We start from the raw sequence: 18,063 nt of genomic DNA, 5'->3' as shown, positions 1-18,063 counted from the left end.
TTTCTATAGAGACACTTCCTGTGGCAGAGAAAAGAGGTAGTGAGCGGTGTTTCAGGATGTGAGGGCCCGCAGGAGCCAAGTCGGGCTCTCTCCGCCGCCTGCCCGCCACCGTGCAAGCTCTGGCCGGCGCTGCCCACAGTCCCCATGGTGGGCAGCCCCCGCAGTAGGGACCCGTGATCTGCAGCGGCATGCCAGGGAAGCCCAAGCACCTGGGCGTCCCCAACGGGCGCATGGTGAGTGTGGGCTCCGGGCCAGGGCCACGAGGAGGGGGTGGGCACACCCAGGGTGGAGCCCAGGAGGCACACCCGGCAGGGCCAGGCAAGAGCCCACGGGCTGCCAGCAGGCGAGAGAAGTTGGGTACAGACAGCAGCAGGTGGTGGGACCTGGTGCTCTTACCCCAGGACCCTTCCAGATGGCCCAGCTGGGAGCCTGGTACAACCTGGAGGCCAGAGCAGAGTGGGCACAGGCTTCTGGTCCATCCCCCACCACTCTCTCAGCTGCTGCATCTGGGGCTGCATCCCAGGGTCGCAGGGACACCTGATGTGCTCCTTGCCCCCTGCCTATCCCCACAGTGGCTCAAGCCCCTACATCCCACTCAGCCTGAGCCCTCCCCTCCTCACCCCCTGCTCCAGGTGCCCAAGGTCAGGTTAGTGGCAGCTCTTGCTGGGTCACTGTCCTCTAGCCAGAGCTCCTCCGGAGGCCTCCTGCCAGAACTAGCATTGTTTAGGCAGCCCGGGATGGGGCAGCAGGGTCAGACCAGGTTGATGCAGCTTCTGCCTGTTCTATTCCTGAGCTTCCAGGAAGGGCTGAGCACTACGATCCCCCTGGTTGCAGCTGTCCCACCTCCTAGCCCTCTCCCTGGCTGCTTAGCCCCAGATCAGAGCTGCCCTCAGAGGGCCTGGCTCTTCTCATTCATTCAGCAGATGGGGCAAGCTGTGCTGGACCTCCCTTCTTGCCCTAGGGTCCCCCCTCACTTGGAAGAGCCCCCCTTAACAACCTCAGGAAGGCCAGTGTCCTGGCCCACCACCAGACCCCAGCCTAGTATCACGGGTCAAAGCCAGTGGCTCTAGAGAGACCTAGGTTCCAGTCCTGGTTCTATTCTCTCTTACTGGAGAGAGGGGTCCTCGCCAGCTCTGTTTCCTCATCCATAAAATGAAGAGGTTGGAATGAATTTCAAGGTTTGTTGAGATGATTGAGTGAAATAATGCATATGAGGCCTTTGACCCATTGTGGGGGCTGCATAATTGTCAGCCTAGTGCCCCCTACATTTTCAGCCCTAATTCAAAGATCTCCTGCCTCACCAAGAAGTTGAGGCATCCCCATCACCACTCTTGCCCCTTAGTTCCCAAAACCTGCCTCTACCTCTTCTTCCAGCATCTCTTTCCTGCCCAGCCCCGGGCTGGCCGAATGGGAGAGAGGCCATCCTTCAAAGGCAGCCCAGTCCCCTGTCTCACTGTCCCCAGTACCGACCCCACCATGAAAGTGCAAAAAGAAAACCCGCCTGCCTTGCATTCCCACACCACAGGCATGACACTTGGCTCGTCCTTCCCTAGGCGTTCAGGCCAGGAAGACAAGGAGCCTAATCCCAGGCCCACCCCGGAGGGCAGCTGGAGTGATGTTTCTGGGACAGTGCCTAGAACAGGGCAGCAGAGGGGGCCCAAAGACAGACCCAGCCCCTGCCTCTTCTGTGTCAGCCTGTGACTTATCTACTCAAAAGTCACCCAGAGCAAGGAGGGTGCCCCCAAGGTCTGCCCCCACTTCCATCAAGCCCACAGACGCCCCGACTCCTCTCAGAACTGTCACACACAGGTTTATCTTTGCCCTTCCTGGGCCTGTTCCAAACTCTCTGTGCCACCTCTTAGAATCCCGAGGGTCACAGATTGGCTGCCTGCTGGTCACTGAGTAGCTTCCCGTGGCTCTGCACAGCGAGGGCAGGAAGGGCTAGACAGGCACTGGCATCTGAGGTAAGGATGTGGATGGAAGGGCGCCTGGGGGACAGGTGTGTCTGGTCCCTCCGTGAGTTACCTCCCAAGGGAGGCTCAGAGAAGTAAATGCTGTGCCAAGGTCAGCCGGAGAGTAGAGCGTCAGCATCTGAACCCCCATAACTGCCTGGCCCTGGTCCTCCCCCACCTCTCCTCCCCTACCATCATCCCCTGCTGTGGAAGCTTCAGTTGTCAGCCTCGCCTCTTTGCCATTCAGCTTGTCAGGCAGTTGCAAGGAAACCTGTCACTTGGAGACATCTCCCAGCCCCCTTCCTAGGGATGTCTTCACACAGCCTCTTTACCACTTCATTTGTTCATGTACTTATTCATTCATTCATTCAACAACCCCTCCTTACTGCCTGCTTGGTGCTGCCACTGCCCCTATCCTAGACACTCCCAACCCAGGCCCATCAGCTCTAGTCCCTGCCCCCTAGTCTGGCAAGGCACAAAAGACACAAGTGAAAATAGCAGGCAGTAGCTCAAGCCTGGAATCCCAGCACTTTGGAAGGCCAATGCAGGAGGATCGCTTGAGCCCAGGAGTTTGAGACCAGCTTGGGCAACATAGTGAGGACCTATCTTCTTTTGAATTAGCTGAGCATAGTGGTGTGCACCTGTAGTCCCAGCTCCTGGGAAACTGAGGTGGGAGGGTCGTTTGACCCCATGAGGTAAAGGCTGCAGTGAGCTGTGATCACACCACTGCACTACAGTCTGCGTGAAAGGGCAAGATCCTGTCAATAAAAAAAAAAGAAGGATGGAAGGAAGGAAGGAAAGAGGGAAGAAAGGAAGGAAGGAAGGAAGGAAGGAAGGAAGGAAGGAGGTGCGGTTTCTCACACCTGTAATCCCAGCACTTTCAGAGGCCGAGATGGGCAGATCACAAGGTCAAGAGATCGAGACCATCCTGGCCAATATGGTGAAACCCCATCTCTACTAAAAATACAAAAAATTAGCTGGGCATGGTGGTGCATGCCTGTAGTCCCAGCTACTTGGGAGGCTGAGGCAGGAGAATTGCTTGAACCCGGGAGGCAGAGGTTGCAGTGAGCCGAGATCGTGCCACTGCACTCCAGCTTGGCAACAGAGCAAGACTCTGTCATTAAAAAAAAGGAAGGAAGGAAGGAAGGAAGGAAGGAATAAAATTCAGGGTTAGGCAAGAGCTGCAAGTGAAGAATAGAGACAGCTTGAGGGAATAACTTCTCCACTAGCTCCATGCACCGTGTTGTAGGAGATGGTCCCTAAAGGGTCTGCAAGTTGGAGGAGGGAGGGCGCGGCATAGGCCTGGCTGTGGGCAAACACGGGGACAGGGCCCTAGGGGAGGCTGGGAGTTAAGCCTGGAGGGGGCAGTTAGCCTGGCCTGGCCTGTCGGAAGGCCTAGTTAGTCTTTCCCTCCTGGCAGGAAGACCCGCAAGGCAAAACCCATGCAGCTCTCTCTTTGTCCCTGGCATCCAGCTCAGGGCACCCGAGTTCAGGGTGGCCTTATACATGGGCAAGGCCAGGGGTCATCTCCATCCGCTGGTTCAAGTTGAAGGGACCAGACACCCAGGTTCTGTGAGGACATCTCCACACAGGGTCTTGCAGCCCCTCAAGCTAGGGTGAAATCAGAGGATGGTAGAGGGTGCCCAGCAGAGAAGATGCTCAGTAAATTGGCCCTCCTTCAAGGTCTGATCCCTCTAGAGGGCACAGTTCAAGAGGAGTCCCTGGGCAGATCATGCCAGATTAGACTTGCCCACCTGTGCCCCAAGGCCTGAGGCCCTGGGCCTCCAAGCTTCCTTGGTCCACAAAAGGAGGCAACTTGGCTAGAGAGGCCTCAGGCTTCAGAATCAGGCAAACTTGAGTTTTAATCTCAGTTCCACCACATCTCAGCTGTATGGCTTCTTTGGGCCTCAGTTTCCTCATCTGTAAAATAGGGGTAATAATACCTGCCGCAAAAGATGTAAAAATGGAGTAAGGACATGAATGTGTGCTGCCAGAGGGTGCCTGCCACACAGTCAAAGCTCAGGAAACTGGGGCCTTACTCTCATCTTAGTATTTGTAGGTGCCAGCAGCTCCTCTAGGACCAAATTCCTAAGAAAAAAATATGACTACCTGAGGTCCAAGCCTGGGTCTGTGTGTCACTGGCCACCACACCCTTCCTTGCCCTTTCTTCCCCTTTTTCTCCATTCACTCACCACTTCTCCTCAAGCAGGCTGAAGCGGGGGAGGCCAGCGCTGCTCAACACAACTTCCCCAGGCCCCGCAGTGGCAGCCGGGGCAGGCCAGAGCCCCTGCAGGGCACCTGCACCCCTGCACCTCACCCTGCTGTGGGGTGCTGCTCTGATTGTGGCATGCCTGGTGCTTTCACTCATGGGGCCTCATTCAAGCTTCACAGCAGCCTCAGGAAATTGGGAATGCTGAACCTCATGCTATCCAGGGGAACTGAAGCTCAGAGAAGTTGAGCTGTATTGTTCCCAAATAGCAGAGCTGGAAATGGACTCCACCCCCACTCCCACCCATCTCCAGATTTCTGTCCCTACTCAATTTCAGCCCCAGCTGTGCTATCAACAACTGTCAGGACAAGAGAGGCTCAGAATGGAGAGTGACAGGTGGCATTCAGGGGCTGAGAGTCCCTAGTGAAGGGGTGCCAAGGCCAGGGCCCTGATGGCTGCTTGGGAACATGGGACAAGGAGGGTGCTTCTTGAGGAGGGAGTTCAGATCCAACCTCTCCCACCAACCAGGCCAGCCCTCCAGGGGCCACCAGACTGGGAGGGGAGAGAGGCTGGGACATTGGTGGATAAGCACGTGGTGGGAAGGGGCATTCAAGGGGCCTTGTGTTTGGGGATGACTAATGTCAACGGGCAGAGATCGGGGAGCAATTCCAAGGAAAGAGCCAGAGCAGATACTCAGGCAGAGGCCATGGCAAAGCCGGAAGCAGGGGTGTGCGGAAAATAGGAAAGTTTGGTGAAGTGTAGGGTGGAGGTGAGGGGGAGGGAAATGGGTGAAGCTGAAGGGGTTCATTAGTCAGGCCCAGGCAGGGTTTTAGCCGTAACCTGGCAACTGCAACGTGCCTCCGGGGGCAGGGAAAGGGCCCGGGGTGGCACCGTGGGGAGGGTGGGGCCTGGGGAGGATCTGGGAGCCAGCCCCACTTAACGACATTCAGTAAAGCAGAATATGGAAAATCAACCTGTGAAGGGCAAACAAAATTGGAGTGCTAGCTGGCCCCAGCCCTAGCGCCAGCGCCCATCATCCCAGACTCGGGGTTAGAGGGCAAGACAGAGGCTCAGGGTGTGCGCGAGGAGGGCAGGGCCAGGCAGCCCAGCGGCGGGGGCCGAGTCCGGGTGATTCTCGGGGATCTGGGGGAGGGTGATGGCTGCGTCTCTGAGGCTGGGAACGCTGTGGCGGTGCAGCCGGGGGAGGAGGAGCCCGGGCGCAGGCAGGTAGGTGCAGGCTGCAGAGGAACCTTGCGGCCGCGCGGGGAAAGGCTTGGTGCCGTCCTCCCTCGCAGCCCTCTGCCGCCTCGGAGTGGGGACTTTCTCCTGTAGCCGTGGGAAACACCAACTTTGGTTGGGGGATTTGACTTTGCAGGGAAGGCAGAGCAGGGAGCACGGAGACGGGGCCAGGAGGGGCGGGGCCGGGGCGTGCTGGGCCCGACGCCCCGCCCAGCGCGCTCGGCACTAACTCGCTGCCCTCGGCTGCAACTTCTTATCCGGGATCCAGATGGGAAGTGAAGCTCAGGGAGGAGCCCGAAGTTGTAAAACTGGAAAAAGTCAGGGCTGGGTTTTGAATTGGGGTCTGAGAGACCTCCCTAACACCTGTGCTCTTTCCTTCTATGGCGGGAGTGGCACACTCGAATGTGTAGCGGGGTCAGGCATCAATACTGACACAAGAACAACATTAATGGTAACGTTCCTTGAACATTTACTACACGCCCGATAGTGTTCTGAGTTCTTTATATATATTTAACTTATTTAATCGCACCAATCCTTCGAAATCAGGACCATTATTTGCTCAGTTTTTAGAGAGGAAAAAACTGAGGCACAGAGAGGATAAGTACCTTGTCCAAAGTCACACAGCACAAATTTGACCTCCCAAATTTGAGCCTGTCTCCCACTGCCTCCACAAGTAGCATAAACGCATTAAACGGGCCCCAGAGGCCTCTGAGGAGAGTGTAAGCCCTTTTGGGGAAAGTGGTGGCTGCTCAATGCCAGACAAGGTTGTCCTGCTGGGAAGAAGCTGGAACATTACAGTCTCACGGAGCAAGTGGAATTTAAAATCTCTTGCTTTTTAGATGTGGAAAACACCTTTAAATAAAAATAAATAAATAAATAAATAAACAGACTGTGAGGGCCAAGATAATAGTAATATCCCACATATCTGCAGACCAGATCTGGCCTGCAGATGGCCACCCTGTGACCTGAATACTCTCAGGGTGGGAGTAGGAAACAGGGAGGTTCCATTTAGAAGGGTGGGGGTGGGGGGCTTTCCAGGGGTGGAGATGTTTGCAGGCCTGTTTCCAGTTGGGATGGAAATAAGGGGCTGGTGGTAGGAACTTCTGTGACAGGGCATGGTGAAAATGTAGGAGGTAAGCGGGAAGTAGGAATTGGGGATGACTCAAGCCCTGATGTTGGAAGCCCAGGTGATGGTAAGAAAGATGGGGGCAGGGAAGCTGGTTTGGTACTCTGTTTTGATGGAGGAAGAGGGAGCTTCCATTTGGGACTTCCATTTGGGAGCTTGAGGGCTTGTGGGACATTTGGGGGAAGATGCTACCAGGAAGTTGGTTATGTGTGTCTGGAGCTGCGGATCTGTGGATGGGACAAAGTGCCCAGGACAGAACCAGGGAGGGGTTGAGGCCACATTGCATGAGTGGGAGATAGTGGGGAAGCTGGAGGAGCTGCTAGGAAGGTAAAAAGAGAAACAAGAGAAACCACCGCAAGAGTCATTTTGAGAGGAGAGTTTTTCTGTTTCACTAATGATTGGGATTCCCAGAGAAACCAGAGTTGTGCATTGGGGGCAAGGATGGAGTTAGCTACTGCAGCAGTGCTACTAACAGAGTAGTCCCTGAACCAGCAGCATCAGCATCTCCTGGGAGCTTGGTAGAAATGGACAGCCTCAGGCCCCATCTTGGACCTACTGAACCTGAATCTCCAGAGGTGGGGTCCTCCCACTCTGCACTGAAGTTTGAGAACCACTGCTGTATACTATAGAACAGCATCCTGTGCCCTCCCAAGGTGGGATGGGACCTGTGGGAGACCCTGGGCCCAATAGGAAACACTTGCAATAAGAAGATCACTGGCTGCAGAAACACCTCTCCTTCCTCGAAGACAGCACTTGTTTATACAGCCCATATCACATGCTGGCCCCTGTTCTAGATGCTGTGGATATGTTTTTATTTGATTTTCTTTTATTGAGACAGAGTTTTGCTCTTGTCGCCCAGGCTGGAGGGCAATGGCTCAGTCTTGGCTCACTGCAACCTCCGCCTCCTGGGTGCAAGCGATTCTCCTGCCTCAGCCTCCTGAGTAGTTGGGATTACAAGCGTCTGCAACCGCGCCCAGCTAATCTTTTTTTTTTTTTGTATTTTTAGTAGAGACTGTGTTTCACCATATTGGCCAGGCCGGTCTCGAACTCCTGACCTCAGGTGATCCACCCATCTCGGCCTCCCAAAGTGCTAGGATTACAGGCATGAGCCACCGTGCCCGGCCAATGCTGTGAATATATTAAACTGACTTGATCTTCATATCAAGATAGAGGCAAATGGTTTGCCTCCATTTGTAAATAGGCATTATCTCCTATTTATAGATTACAGGTGGAGGCAAACAAGTTAACTAACTTGCCCAAAGTTACACAGCTAGTAAGTGCCAAAGACTAAAGTCTGTTCCTACCCACCATGCTATGCACACCTGGCTCACCTAGCAGGGGTTGGGGGAGGAGGGAACCAGGGGCTGCTGGAAGGTACCTGGCATAAGTCCCAGTACTTAGTGGTTGGCACAGGATGGAAAGGGAGCCAGGGGCAGCCTGAGCAAAAGCCTGACCAAGTAGAACCTGCCTGGGGATGCCCAGGTAGAGGAGAACACAATTCCACCTCCTGGGAGTTGGGCCCAGAACTGTCCCCTGGGAATCCTCAATGGGCTCGTCTGACTTCCTCTGTTGGGTCTCTTATAGGTTCTGGCTGTGTCAGATGGAGGTAAGTGACAGAATGTGTGGAGGAGGACTGGCTGAGTGGGAGGGAGGAGGGAGGTGGAGATGGGTGGGACACCCCTGCCACTGCTATCTTTCTAGGGAACATGCCTGCAGAGTGGATGCCTGGGGGAGGGTGGGTTGTGCCAGGGTCTGGGGAAGGCAGCAAGGCTCACCCCGACTTGTCCATCCCCCTGCAGAGCTGAGCAGCACGACGGGGCCCCAGGGCCAGGGCGAGGGCCGCGGCAGCTCCCTCAGCATCCACAGCCTCCCCAGTGGTCCTAGCAGCCCCTTCCCAACCGAGGAGCAGCCTGTGGCCAGCTGGGCCCTGTCCTTCGAGCGGCTGCTGCAGGACCCGCTGGGCCTGGCTTACTTCACTGTAAGCCTGGGGTGGGGAAAGGGAAGGGGGGACACGGGAAAGGGCAGGGCGTGGATGGAGCTTCAGGCTGGCCAGAGTGGGGTCCTCTGTCAGCTGCCTCATCTAGCCTTCCTGCAGCACCCTCTTCCTCTTCTCCCAAATTGGAACTTTTCTTCCTTCTCCCTGTCCTTGTCTCCGTCTCTCATTTTCTCTCCCTGCCTTCAGATCTGGCTCCATCTGTCTGTCTGGCCTTATCTGTCTGGCTTGGTCTCTTGGCCCTGTCTCTGTCCCAGTCTCTTTGATCACATCCCCCAGTTTGGTTTCTGTGTCACTGAGTCTCTGCCTGCCTCCCTCTCCTTCCCCTCCCAGGAGTTCCTGAAGAAGGAGTTCAGCGCGGAAAATGTGACTTTCTGGAAGGCCTGCGAGCGCTTCCAACAGATCCCCGCCAGCGATACCCAGCAGGTGGGAGAAGGGGGAGCTGAGGCCGAGGGCTGGGGAGAGGGGAAATGGGCCATGCTCCCTGACCAACTCCTCCTGCCCCTCCTCCTTCAGCTAGCTCAGGAGGCCCGCAACATCTACCAGGAGTTCCTGTCCAGCCAGGCGCTGAGCCCAGTGAACATCGACCGTCAGGCCTGGCTTGGCGAGGAGGTGCTGGCCGAGCCCCGGCCGGACATGTTTCGGGCACAGCAGCTTCAGGTGGGTGATCCCAGGTGGACTGGCCTTGAAAGGGAGACAAAAGGCGCAGGGGCGGGGTCGGACCCTGGCAGGGAGCCTGAACTACAAAGCGGAAGGGGCAAATTTGGAGGCGGAGCAGAGCCAAATGCCGGGGCAGGCAGGGCGGAGCTCAGAGGGCGGTATCAGAGGCACCCGGGGAAGGACAGTTAGAGGCGGAGCCTAGCTGAGCTCGGGGCGGGACCTGGACCCTGGGGGTGGGTATAGGAACTGACGTCGGGGTGGGGCTTGGGCAGCCCAGCGCCCCCACCCCAGCCCCGGCTCACCTGTCCCGGGGTCGACCCGCAGATCTTCAACTTGATGAAGTTCGACAGCTATGCGCGCTTCGTCAAGTCCCCGCTGTACCGCGAGTGCCTGCTAGCCGAGACCGAGGGGCGCCCTCTGCGGGAACCTGGCTCCTCGCGCCTCGGCAGCCCTGACGCCACTAGGAAGGTGCGGACGAGGGACTGGGCGAGGCAGGGGGTCTTGCGGATCGCGTGCAAGAGGGGACGCCCCCGGATGCAGATCTGCGGGTATGTGCCCACGGTCTGCATGCGGGCTGGGGCCCAGCCCAGTGCCAGCGCCTCCCCTGTACCCACAGAAGCCGAAGCTGAAGCCCGGGAAGTCGCTGCCGCTGGGTGTGGAGGAGTTGGGGCAGCCACCCGTTGAGGGTCCTGGGGGCCGTCCTCTCCGCAAGTCCTTCCGCAGGGGTGAGGGCAGGAGCGAGCAACAGAGATGGGGGGAAGGCGGGAGTTTGGGCAAGTTTGGGGAGTGCCCGCTTCCTCCTACGTGGGCCACAGTCTGTAAGTCTGTGAAAATTGAAACGCAGGTCCCAGTGACCACCGCACTCCCCTGGGTGGTTCGGGTCCTGGGCTAGACCACAGACGTTTGGAAATCTCCAACGGTGGTGTTGCTCCCAGGGATTTACACCTGGGCCCCTGCAGGATGACTCCAAACAAGGCCCACCAGTTGGGGAGAGGCTTCCTCAGAGGATGGGTGAGGGCGGGGGGCTGTTCGTGTCCATCGCTCCCTCTTCCCTAGAGCTGGGCGCGACTGCAAACGCCGCCTTGCGCCGAGAGTCTCAGGGCTCCCTCAACTCCTCCGCTAGCCTGGACCTTGGCTTCCTAGCGTTCGTCAGCAGCAAATCTGAGGTGAGCTGACTGTTGAGGAAGACAAGATGCTCTATGGGCTAGGGTCACTACTCAGGCCTGTTTACGTGGTAGCCCTCATTCCAAGTTGCTGTCCTTATTGCGTCTCCCAGCTTGCTCTGCATGGCCAACCCTTCAGCCTCCTTACTTTTCTCCTGTCCTCACTATATTAGTCCCCATATATGTCATGGGTGCACATCCTCTGTCGGCAGATGTGTGCACATGTGCAGCACCCAGGTGTGTATACACAGCAGGTGTGTGGGAATCAGCAGGGGGACCCGTCTCTAGGTGCCCATATGCCTGGGTGTGCATACATGTGTTCCTGCAGGAGGATATATCTTTGCCTGCCTTGGGAGTGCGTGTGCATGCTTGAGCCCCAGCAAGCTTACCTGTCTCTGTGTACCTGTCTGCATGCCCTTGCATGTGTACACATAATCTCCCCCGCTCCTGCCCTGAATCAGAGCCACCGGAAGAGCCTTGGGAGCACCGAGGGTGAAAGTGAAAGCCGGCCAGGGAAGTACTGCTGTGTGTACCTGCCTGACGGCACTGCCTCCTTGGCCCTGGCCAGACCTGGCCTCACCATCCGAGATATGCTGGCAGGGATCTGTGAGAAACGAGGCCTCTCTCTACCTGACATCAAGGTCTACCTGGTGGGCAATGAACAGGTGGGAACTTGACCTAGCTCCAACTCTAACCTCCTTCCTGATCCTGACCCCAACTCCATTTCTGTCTCAGATCAGTCATGGCTCCAACCTCAACTCAATTTCTAATCCCCTGGACTAACCCTAATTTCAACCCCATTTCCTATCATCACCCCCTTCCTAACTTCAGCCTCTACCACAATCCCACTCCTATACCCACACCCAACTCCAAAGCAACCTCCACACCAACTTTCACTCACTCAGATATCCACCCGCCCCCACCTCATGCCCTTCCAGGTTTCCAGCTTCATCTATCATCCTGGCGATCTTAGGGGGGTAAAACTGGGGAGAACCACTGTTGGAGCTGGGGTTAATCCCTTATCATTCCCAGAGTCCAGACTGCCATCCCCAGAGACCCATCCTGGAAACAGCCATCCATGGGGTGCCTTCACCTCCTTAGCCTCTAGGGGCACCCAACTGCACCTAACCCATGAACTTTTTCCTTTAGGTGCAAACTAGCTTAAACTTTGAACAAGACCTAGGGGAAAACTGGCTTTAAAGGAAACCATTCAGTCAAGGGAATCTCAAGGAAGAATGTTGCCTTCCAGGGGGCCGTCAGGATTTCATTTACCTAGTAGACAATCCTAAGGTCCTGCCAGGTGTGTGGGGGAGAGGAACCCAGATCTGGGGCTGTCCTGGCCCACAGGCTGGAAGTAAGCCAAGCAAGGAGTGATCAGGGAGGCAAAAGAGTGAAAACTCCAGAGAAGGTCGCTTGGGAGAAGGTAGGCATTTCTGGCTGATGTCCGGAAGGCTTCGTGGAAGAAGCAGCAGTTGATGTGGATGGGGAGGAGTTTGCCTGGCAGAGCTGTGGGGGAGGATATTCCAGGCAGAGGGAACAGCTTAGGCAAAGGCCTTCAGGCAGGTACTTGCGGGGCATGTTCAGGGGCCTGGAGTGCAAGGGTGCGAGGGCAGCAGCGGGAGGTGTTCTGCCCACTCTTCTCAGGCTGCCAGGGCGGCTGCCAGAAGCCCAGATGGGCTTTCATACGTGCTAAATATAACTTCCTCACCCACACTCCACCTGCTCCTGCAACACAGCATAGGCCTACTGCCTGGGAGATGCTGCCCCCAACCCCTACATCAGGCTGGAGCAGGCAGTGGGGCCTCTGAGGGTGGTCATCACAAGAGTTACTGTTTATGTACCTACTGTGTGCCAGATGCTTCACATCCTCTGGTTTCACAGCAGTTTTGGGGGTGGGCCTTTTTTGAATGAGGAAACAAGAAGTGTCCTTAGTAGCGGGGACTGGAAAGAAGTGGACAAATGTCAAAAATGGGACCAGGCCAGGGTGGTTGATCAAAGGTGGGTGGTGAGGGAGGAAATGCTTCCAGTTGGTCTGGTTGGATTTCACACACCTGAGGGACACGGGGCAGCGGTCCTGGAGGCAGAGCCTGTCCTGGCACAGAAAGAGTAGGCCAGGGATCTGGGACCTAGGCCTGCCCCTTATGATTTCATGCCAGCAGATACGTTTCCCATAATTTCTGTCTTTTCCCAATAATGTCCAGCATTCTTGCCACTTTTCTCCCTGGCCTTGGCTTTCCTGGGCTTGGACTCCAGCTTGGTACCTTAACCCATTTGCTCCCCTACAGCTCTTCCACCCTCCATCCCTCCCTCTAGGAAGCCCCAGTGGTGGCCATGGGAGGGCGTGAAGTTCTTAGACCCACAGGGATGGCTGGGGGTTGGGGAAGGGACTCTTAGACCCTGCCTGGCATCCACAGAAGCCCCTGGTCCTGGATCAGGACTGCACCGTGCTGGCGGATCAGGAAGTGCGGCTGGAAAACAGGATCACCTTCGAGTGAGTGTTCTGCCCCCAAGTCTGGGTCCCAGGTCCTGACACTCTCTTCAGGCTCTGTTCTAGCTACCGGGCTCTCCAAGCCCCGCCCCTCGTGCTAGCCCCGCCCCCGAGACAAACCCCGTCCCCTACAAGCCAGTCCCACCTTCTGCAGCTCAGGCTCCACCCCTTCGCGTTTGTACTGGGAAGGGTTTGGCTGGGGGCCGGCCCTCCGGCCCTCTGCTGCCCGAGGGTTCCGCGCAGGCTGGAGCTGACGGCACTGGATCGCGTGGTACGAATCTCAGCCAAGCCCACCAAGCGGCTACAGGAGGCGCTGCAACCCATTCTGGAGAAGCACGACTTGAGTCCGCTACAGGTGGCGCTGCACCGGGTGAGCTGCTGGGCCGCGGGGCGAGGAGAGGCGGGGCCGGGAGGGGCGGGGCCGGGGCCAGGCGGAGGCCTGTACTGACATCTGACTGACATCTGGCTGCTGACATCTCCCCGCAGCCAGGCGAGAAGCAGCCTCTGGATCTGGGGAAGCTTGTGAGCTCGGTAGCAGCCCAGAGACTGGTTTTGGACACTCTTCCAGGTAGGGGACATTGGCCTCGGGGCTTGATCTGGAACAACTGTGGCCCAGGAGGAAGGGGGCCCAGGTGGGAGGCAAACACTAACTGTGGCGCTGTCTGCTGCAGGTGTGAAAATCTCCAAAGCCCGTGACAAATCTCCCTGCCGCAGCCAGGTGAGCGAAAGGCGGGTAGCCTCTTCCACCCTCTGCTTCTCCCCTCCTGATTTTGACTCTGACCCCACATTCTCGCAGGGCTGTCCACCTCGAACCCAGGACAAGGCCACCCATCCCCCTCCAGCGTCTCCCAGTTCTCTGGTGAAGGCGCCCAGTAGTGCCACTGGAAAGCGGCAGACCTGTGACATCGAAGGTACATGGTGGATGAGCTGAGGATTAGAGGGACTAGGGCAGTGGGGTTGGGGACCATTCAGGGTGGCATCAGAGAGCCTTGGGCTAAGGCAGGGGGCTGGGTGCCACTGGGTGTGGAACAGGAAGGGTGGGGGTTGGGGGGTCAAAGGGGCTGAAACGGGGGGCCACAGGCCATTGGTGCTGGGGCCAGGGAGGCTGTGGCCACAGTAAGGCAGCGAGACTGTTGTGGGCTAGCATATAGGCAAGTCTGCTGGGGGGACCCTCATGCTGTGGCTTGCCTCCAGGCCTGGTGGAGCTGCTGAACCGGGTGCAGAGCAGCGGGGCCCACGACCAGAGGGGTCTTCTGAGGAAAGAGGACCTGATACTTCCAGAATTTCTGCAGCTGCCTACCCAAGGGCCCAGCTCCCGGGAGACCCCACCACAGACTGAATCAGCAGCCCAGCCCATCGGGGGATCCTTGAACGCCACCACTGACTCAGCCCTCTGACAGCTACCCAACAGTCCAGGACAGCTGCATGGCACCCGGCGGGCCGAGCATGCCATGGGTCCGCTCTGCATGCCCTGTCTATGCCATGAGTGTCCCTGGCCCCTTCCTGCCATGGGCAGGCCCGCAGGAAGAGCCGGTAGGGGTGGAAAGGGGACTCGGATGAGACACACCCCACAGCCACCACCGCCTTGTCCCTCAACAAGCTCAGCCCCAGTCCCTTGCAGCCAGGCCACAGTGGGGGAGGTGAATCTAGCCCCTTGGAACAGGCTTGCCCAACACGGAGGGATGGCGTTGGCAGTGCCAGCCTCCCCAGACTGTGCCAAGTTTCAACAGGGGCAGGAGGAGGGGCTGGCCCCTCCTCAGGGAGCTGGTATGAGTAAGGCCTGAGGGTGCAGGCGGGCAGCCCTGTACCCCACCCACATAGACTATACTGTCCATAGAGATTCTGCAGTAGGCTTGGGGCAGCTGGGTTTGTCCTTGATGTATGATACTGTTATAATAATTATTATTATTCTGCCATGAGTTGTATTCCTTGTGTGCCAGACTGTCCTGTGGCTTCCCCCACCATCAAAACACACTGCTTCTGTCACCAAGGTCAGTGCCAGGAAACTCTTGGGGACCTCAGGATGTGCCTCCTGACTTCCTATTTTCAGAACCTCTCTTCCTGACTGCACAGTATATGGGGTGGTGTGTGAATATCTTACAGTTTTGTTTTTTAAAAAAAGAATATGGGAACTGGGTGAGGTGGCTCACACCTGTAATTCCAGCACTTTGGGAGACCAAGGAGGGCGGGGGTCGATCGCTTGAGCTCAGGAGTTCGACACCAGCCTGGGCAACATGTCAAAACTCTGTCTCTACCAAAAATACAAAAAATTACCTGAGTGGTGGCACATGCCTGTGGTCCCAGCTACTCGGGAGACAGGTGGGAGAGGATCGCTTGAGCCCGGGAGGCAGAAGTTGCAGTGAGCCGAGATCCTGCCACCGCACTCCAGCCTAGGTGACAGAGTGAGACTCTGTCATGGTGTGGAGGTGAGAGAAAGGGCGGGGAGAGGTGTGGGGGTGAAGAACCCTGTGGGGAGCTGTGCCTCTCTATCACGGTGCTGTTGTACTGAGGTCTCTGTGGATCTGAGTACATCATTCTGGTCACTGTTCTCAGCTTCTATTGGGGACCAAGTGTCTCTGCACAAAGGATTGGGGAATCCTTTGGTGCACCAAAGCTCTACAAGGGGGACACTGATTGTTGTAGCAGGGGCAGGTTCTCACTCTTACCTGCTTTAGCTGAGTGGTCTGGCTGGAAGCCCAAACCCCTCACAGTGGGAGGCAAGGAGGACCTCCCAGAAGGAGGGCCCCAGACTGCGGGGAGAGAAGCCAGATTGGGTTCCAGCCCAGAGAGGTAAGTGCTGCAACAGAGGAAGCTAGGGGGTGTAGGGACCAGGAGAAGGCCCCTAAGAGGGTGGTGGGGTCTCCTGACTGCCTCAAACAGGGCACATTGGCTTCCCCATTGGAATCTTTGCGCTCGCTGTCTCCTCTGCCAGGAACTCCCCTTACCTGCCCCAGGCTCAGTCAACTGGCTCCTCCTCCTCCTTGAAATCTGTGGGATTTTCCAGCCCTGTCCTCCTATGGGAGCTTCAGCCCTCTGCCCCTTCAACCCATTTTGTTTGGCTGGCTTAACCGGACCCTTGGCAAGCCTGGCTAATCAGAATACTCCATTCTACTGGCCAATCAGGGTACTCTATCCCATTGGCCAATCAGAGTACTCCATTCCACTAGCCAATCATAGTAGTACATTTCCCTGGCCAGAATTTGGTTCAAACATAGTCCTCTGACCTCAGGCGTTGCAATCAGAGTCCCAGTCCTGCTCATTTTCTACCGTCTCCTGGGGTTTGTAGAAAGGACCCTTAGGAAGTGAACCTGCATGTGAATGCAACCAACACTGGAAAGCAAGACTAAAAGATGGAAGAAGATTCCTGACGAAATCCAGCCATACCTGAAATAAAACACTCCTTGCTTTTCTCCTTGTGCAAGCCAATAAATCCTTTTCGTGTGTGTGCTTGTTACTGTGAGAGCTTTTTTTTTTATTTTTTGAGACGGAGTCTCGCTCTGTCGTCCAAGCTGGAGTGCAGTGGCCGGATCTCAGCTCACTGCAATCTCTGCCTCCCGGGTTCACGCCATTCTCCTGCCTCAGCCTCCCGAGTAGCTGGGACTACAGGTGCCCGCCACCTCGCCCAGCAAGTTTTTTGTTTTTTTTTTTTTTTTTTTTTAGTAGAGACGGGGTTTCACCGTGTTAGCCAGGATGGTCTCGATCTCCTGACCTTGTGACCCGCCCGCCTCGGCCTCCCAAAGTGCTGGGATTACAGGCTTGAGCCACCGGGCCCGGCCGAGAGCTTTTTAAGACCTGCAACCACAAAAGTCCTACCTCATTGAAGAGCTCTGCTTAAACACCTCAGAAGATCCTGCTCTAGTCACCCAGTATAACCAGCGAAGCGCTCCCTGACTCTGTTCTCTATCATTCTAGTCAGTTTTCAAAATTCGCAGTAGTTATCCCACTGTGCAATTACCTTGTTTACTGATAGATACTCATGCTGCGATGGTAGAAACTTTATCCATTTTTTTCTTTTTCTTTTTTTTTTTTTTTTTTTTTTTTTTTTGAGATGGAGTCTCACTCTGTTGCCTAGACTGGAGTGCAGTGGCTCAATCTCAGCTCACTGCAACCTCCACCTCCTGGGTTCAAGCACTTCTCCTGCCTCAGCCTCCTGAGTAGCTGGGATCACAGGCACATGCCACCATGCCCAGCTAATTTTTGTATTTTTAACAGAGATGGGGTTTCATCGTGTTGGCCAGGCTGGTCTCGAACTCCTGACCTCAAGTGATCCACCTGCCTCGGCCCCCAAAGTGCTGAGATTACAAGCGTGAGCCATTGCGCCTGGCTGACCTTGTCCATCTTAATCACCACTCTATCCCCTTGGTCTAGTGGGCTGATAAATGACCCTGCAGTCTCACATTGTCTTAGCAAAGCATGCGGTGGCAGCAGGGCATTGGTGGTCCTGGCAGGGGACTGCATAGCACCATCACAGTGTGGGGCCAGGGGTGGGGGTAGGGAGACCAACCTGTGTCCCTTTTCCGACCAGCCACAGTACTTTCTCCCTTGTGGTAGGAGACAACCTTCCATGTTCTCCAGGATAGAGAGGTGAGAGATGGGCTGTTTCTCCAAAGTTAACAGATCCTGCAGGCCAAACCCACCCTTCACCCAGTCCTGCACTTCTGTGGGCCTGGCAATAATGCCAGCTGCTGTTAGGGACCAATGGGATTGCCCCATGATAAAGGGTTAGGGGCCAGGTAGAAGAGCATGCACAGAGGTCAGCCCTGCAGGTGCAGGAAATCACATTTACTGAGGTCCCCAAGTTAGACTTGCTCCATCCTTTATCTCCTTTTTTGCCTTCACAACAAAACAACCTGGTGAAGGTGAACTCAGGCTGCAAGAGGGGAAGTGACTAGCCCAGGATCCTGTAAGGAGTTGTCACAGGAGCTTCACTAGCACCCAGGCTGTCTGATGGGGACACACCCCAGGGCGGCCTAGCTGCTGCAGAAATCCCCAATGGGGAGCCAGGGTCCTCTCCCAGAAGAGTACTTCGTGGGTGTTTTGTTTTGTTTTGTTTCGTTTCATTTTTTGAGATGGGGTCTTGCCCTGTTGCCCAGGCTGGAGTGTAATGGTGCAATCTCGGCTCACTGCAACCTCCACCTCCTGGATTCAGGCGATTCTCCTGCCTCAGCCTCCCGAGTAGCTGGGATTACAGGCGTGTGCCATCACGCCCGGCTAATTTTTTTTTTTTTTTTTT

General features: G+C 56.2%; 1 protein-coding gene across 3 annotated transcripts; it reads left to right on the top strand.

The window, feature by feature from the left end:
- Positions 1-14,746, top strand: RGS14 (regulator of G protein signaling 14). 3 transcript variants are annotated; one of them, XM_033180028.1, is made up of 15 exons: positions 1-233; positions 8,111-8,132; positions 8,326-8,504; positions 8,853-8,945; positions 9,036-9,179; positions 9,504-9,647; positions 9,796-9,904; positions 10,236-10,345; positions 10,804-11,007; positions 12,757-12,833; positions 13,074-13,200; positions 13,317-13,398; positions 13,502-13,548; positions 13,627-13,741; positions 14,025-14,746. In XM_033180028.1, exons 1-15 carry the CDS (start codon positions 189-191, stop codon positions 14,225-14,227), a joined length of 1,701 nt encoding a protein of 566 aa, XP_033035919.1. In that variant the 5' UTR covers positions 1-188; the 3' UTR covers positions 14,228-14,746. The 3 variants fall into 3 exon arrangements, with proteins under 3 accessions (XP_033035919.1, XP_033035918.1, XP_033035917.1); XM_033180027.1 differs by having other exon boundaries at positions 9,796-9,910; XM_033180026.1 differs by having other exon boundaries at positions 9,796-9,910; positions 13,502-13,741.
- The last annotated feature ends 3,317 nt before the right edge of the window (positions 14,747-18,063 follow it).

The sequence above is a fragment of the Trachypithecus francoisi genome, unplaced genomic scaffold, assembly GCF_009764315.1.
Source record: "Trachypithecus francoisi isolate TF-2019V2 unplaced genomic scaffold, Tfra_2.0 Lachesis_group2, whole genome shotgun sequence".
Classification (NCBI taxonomy): domain Eukaryota; kingdom Metazoa; phylum Chordata; class Mammalia; order Primates; family Cercopithecidae; genus Trachypithecus; species Trachypithecus francoisi.
Note: the sequence above shows the minus strand (reverse complement) of the source record. Positions and strands in the feature narration are given on the sequence as shown.

What these genes read in the sequence shown, in the direction of transcription:
- RGS14 (XM_033180026.1), top strand. Translation starts at nt 189, where the DNA reads ATGCCAGGGAAGCCCAAGCACCTGGGCGTCCCCAACGGGCGCATG. An exon ending in GCGTCCCCAACGGGCGCATG is followed by an intron (nt 234 to 8,110) that starts GTGAGTGTGGGC and finishes GGTCTCTTATAG; the next exon opens with GTTCTGGCTGTGTCAGATGG. An exon ending in GCAGACCTGTGACATCGAAG is followed by an intron (nt 13,742 to 14,024) that starts GTACATGGTGGA and finishes GCTTGCCTCCAG; the next exon opens with GCCTGGTGGAGCTGCTGAAC.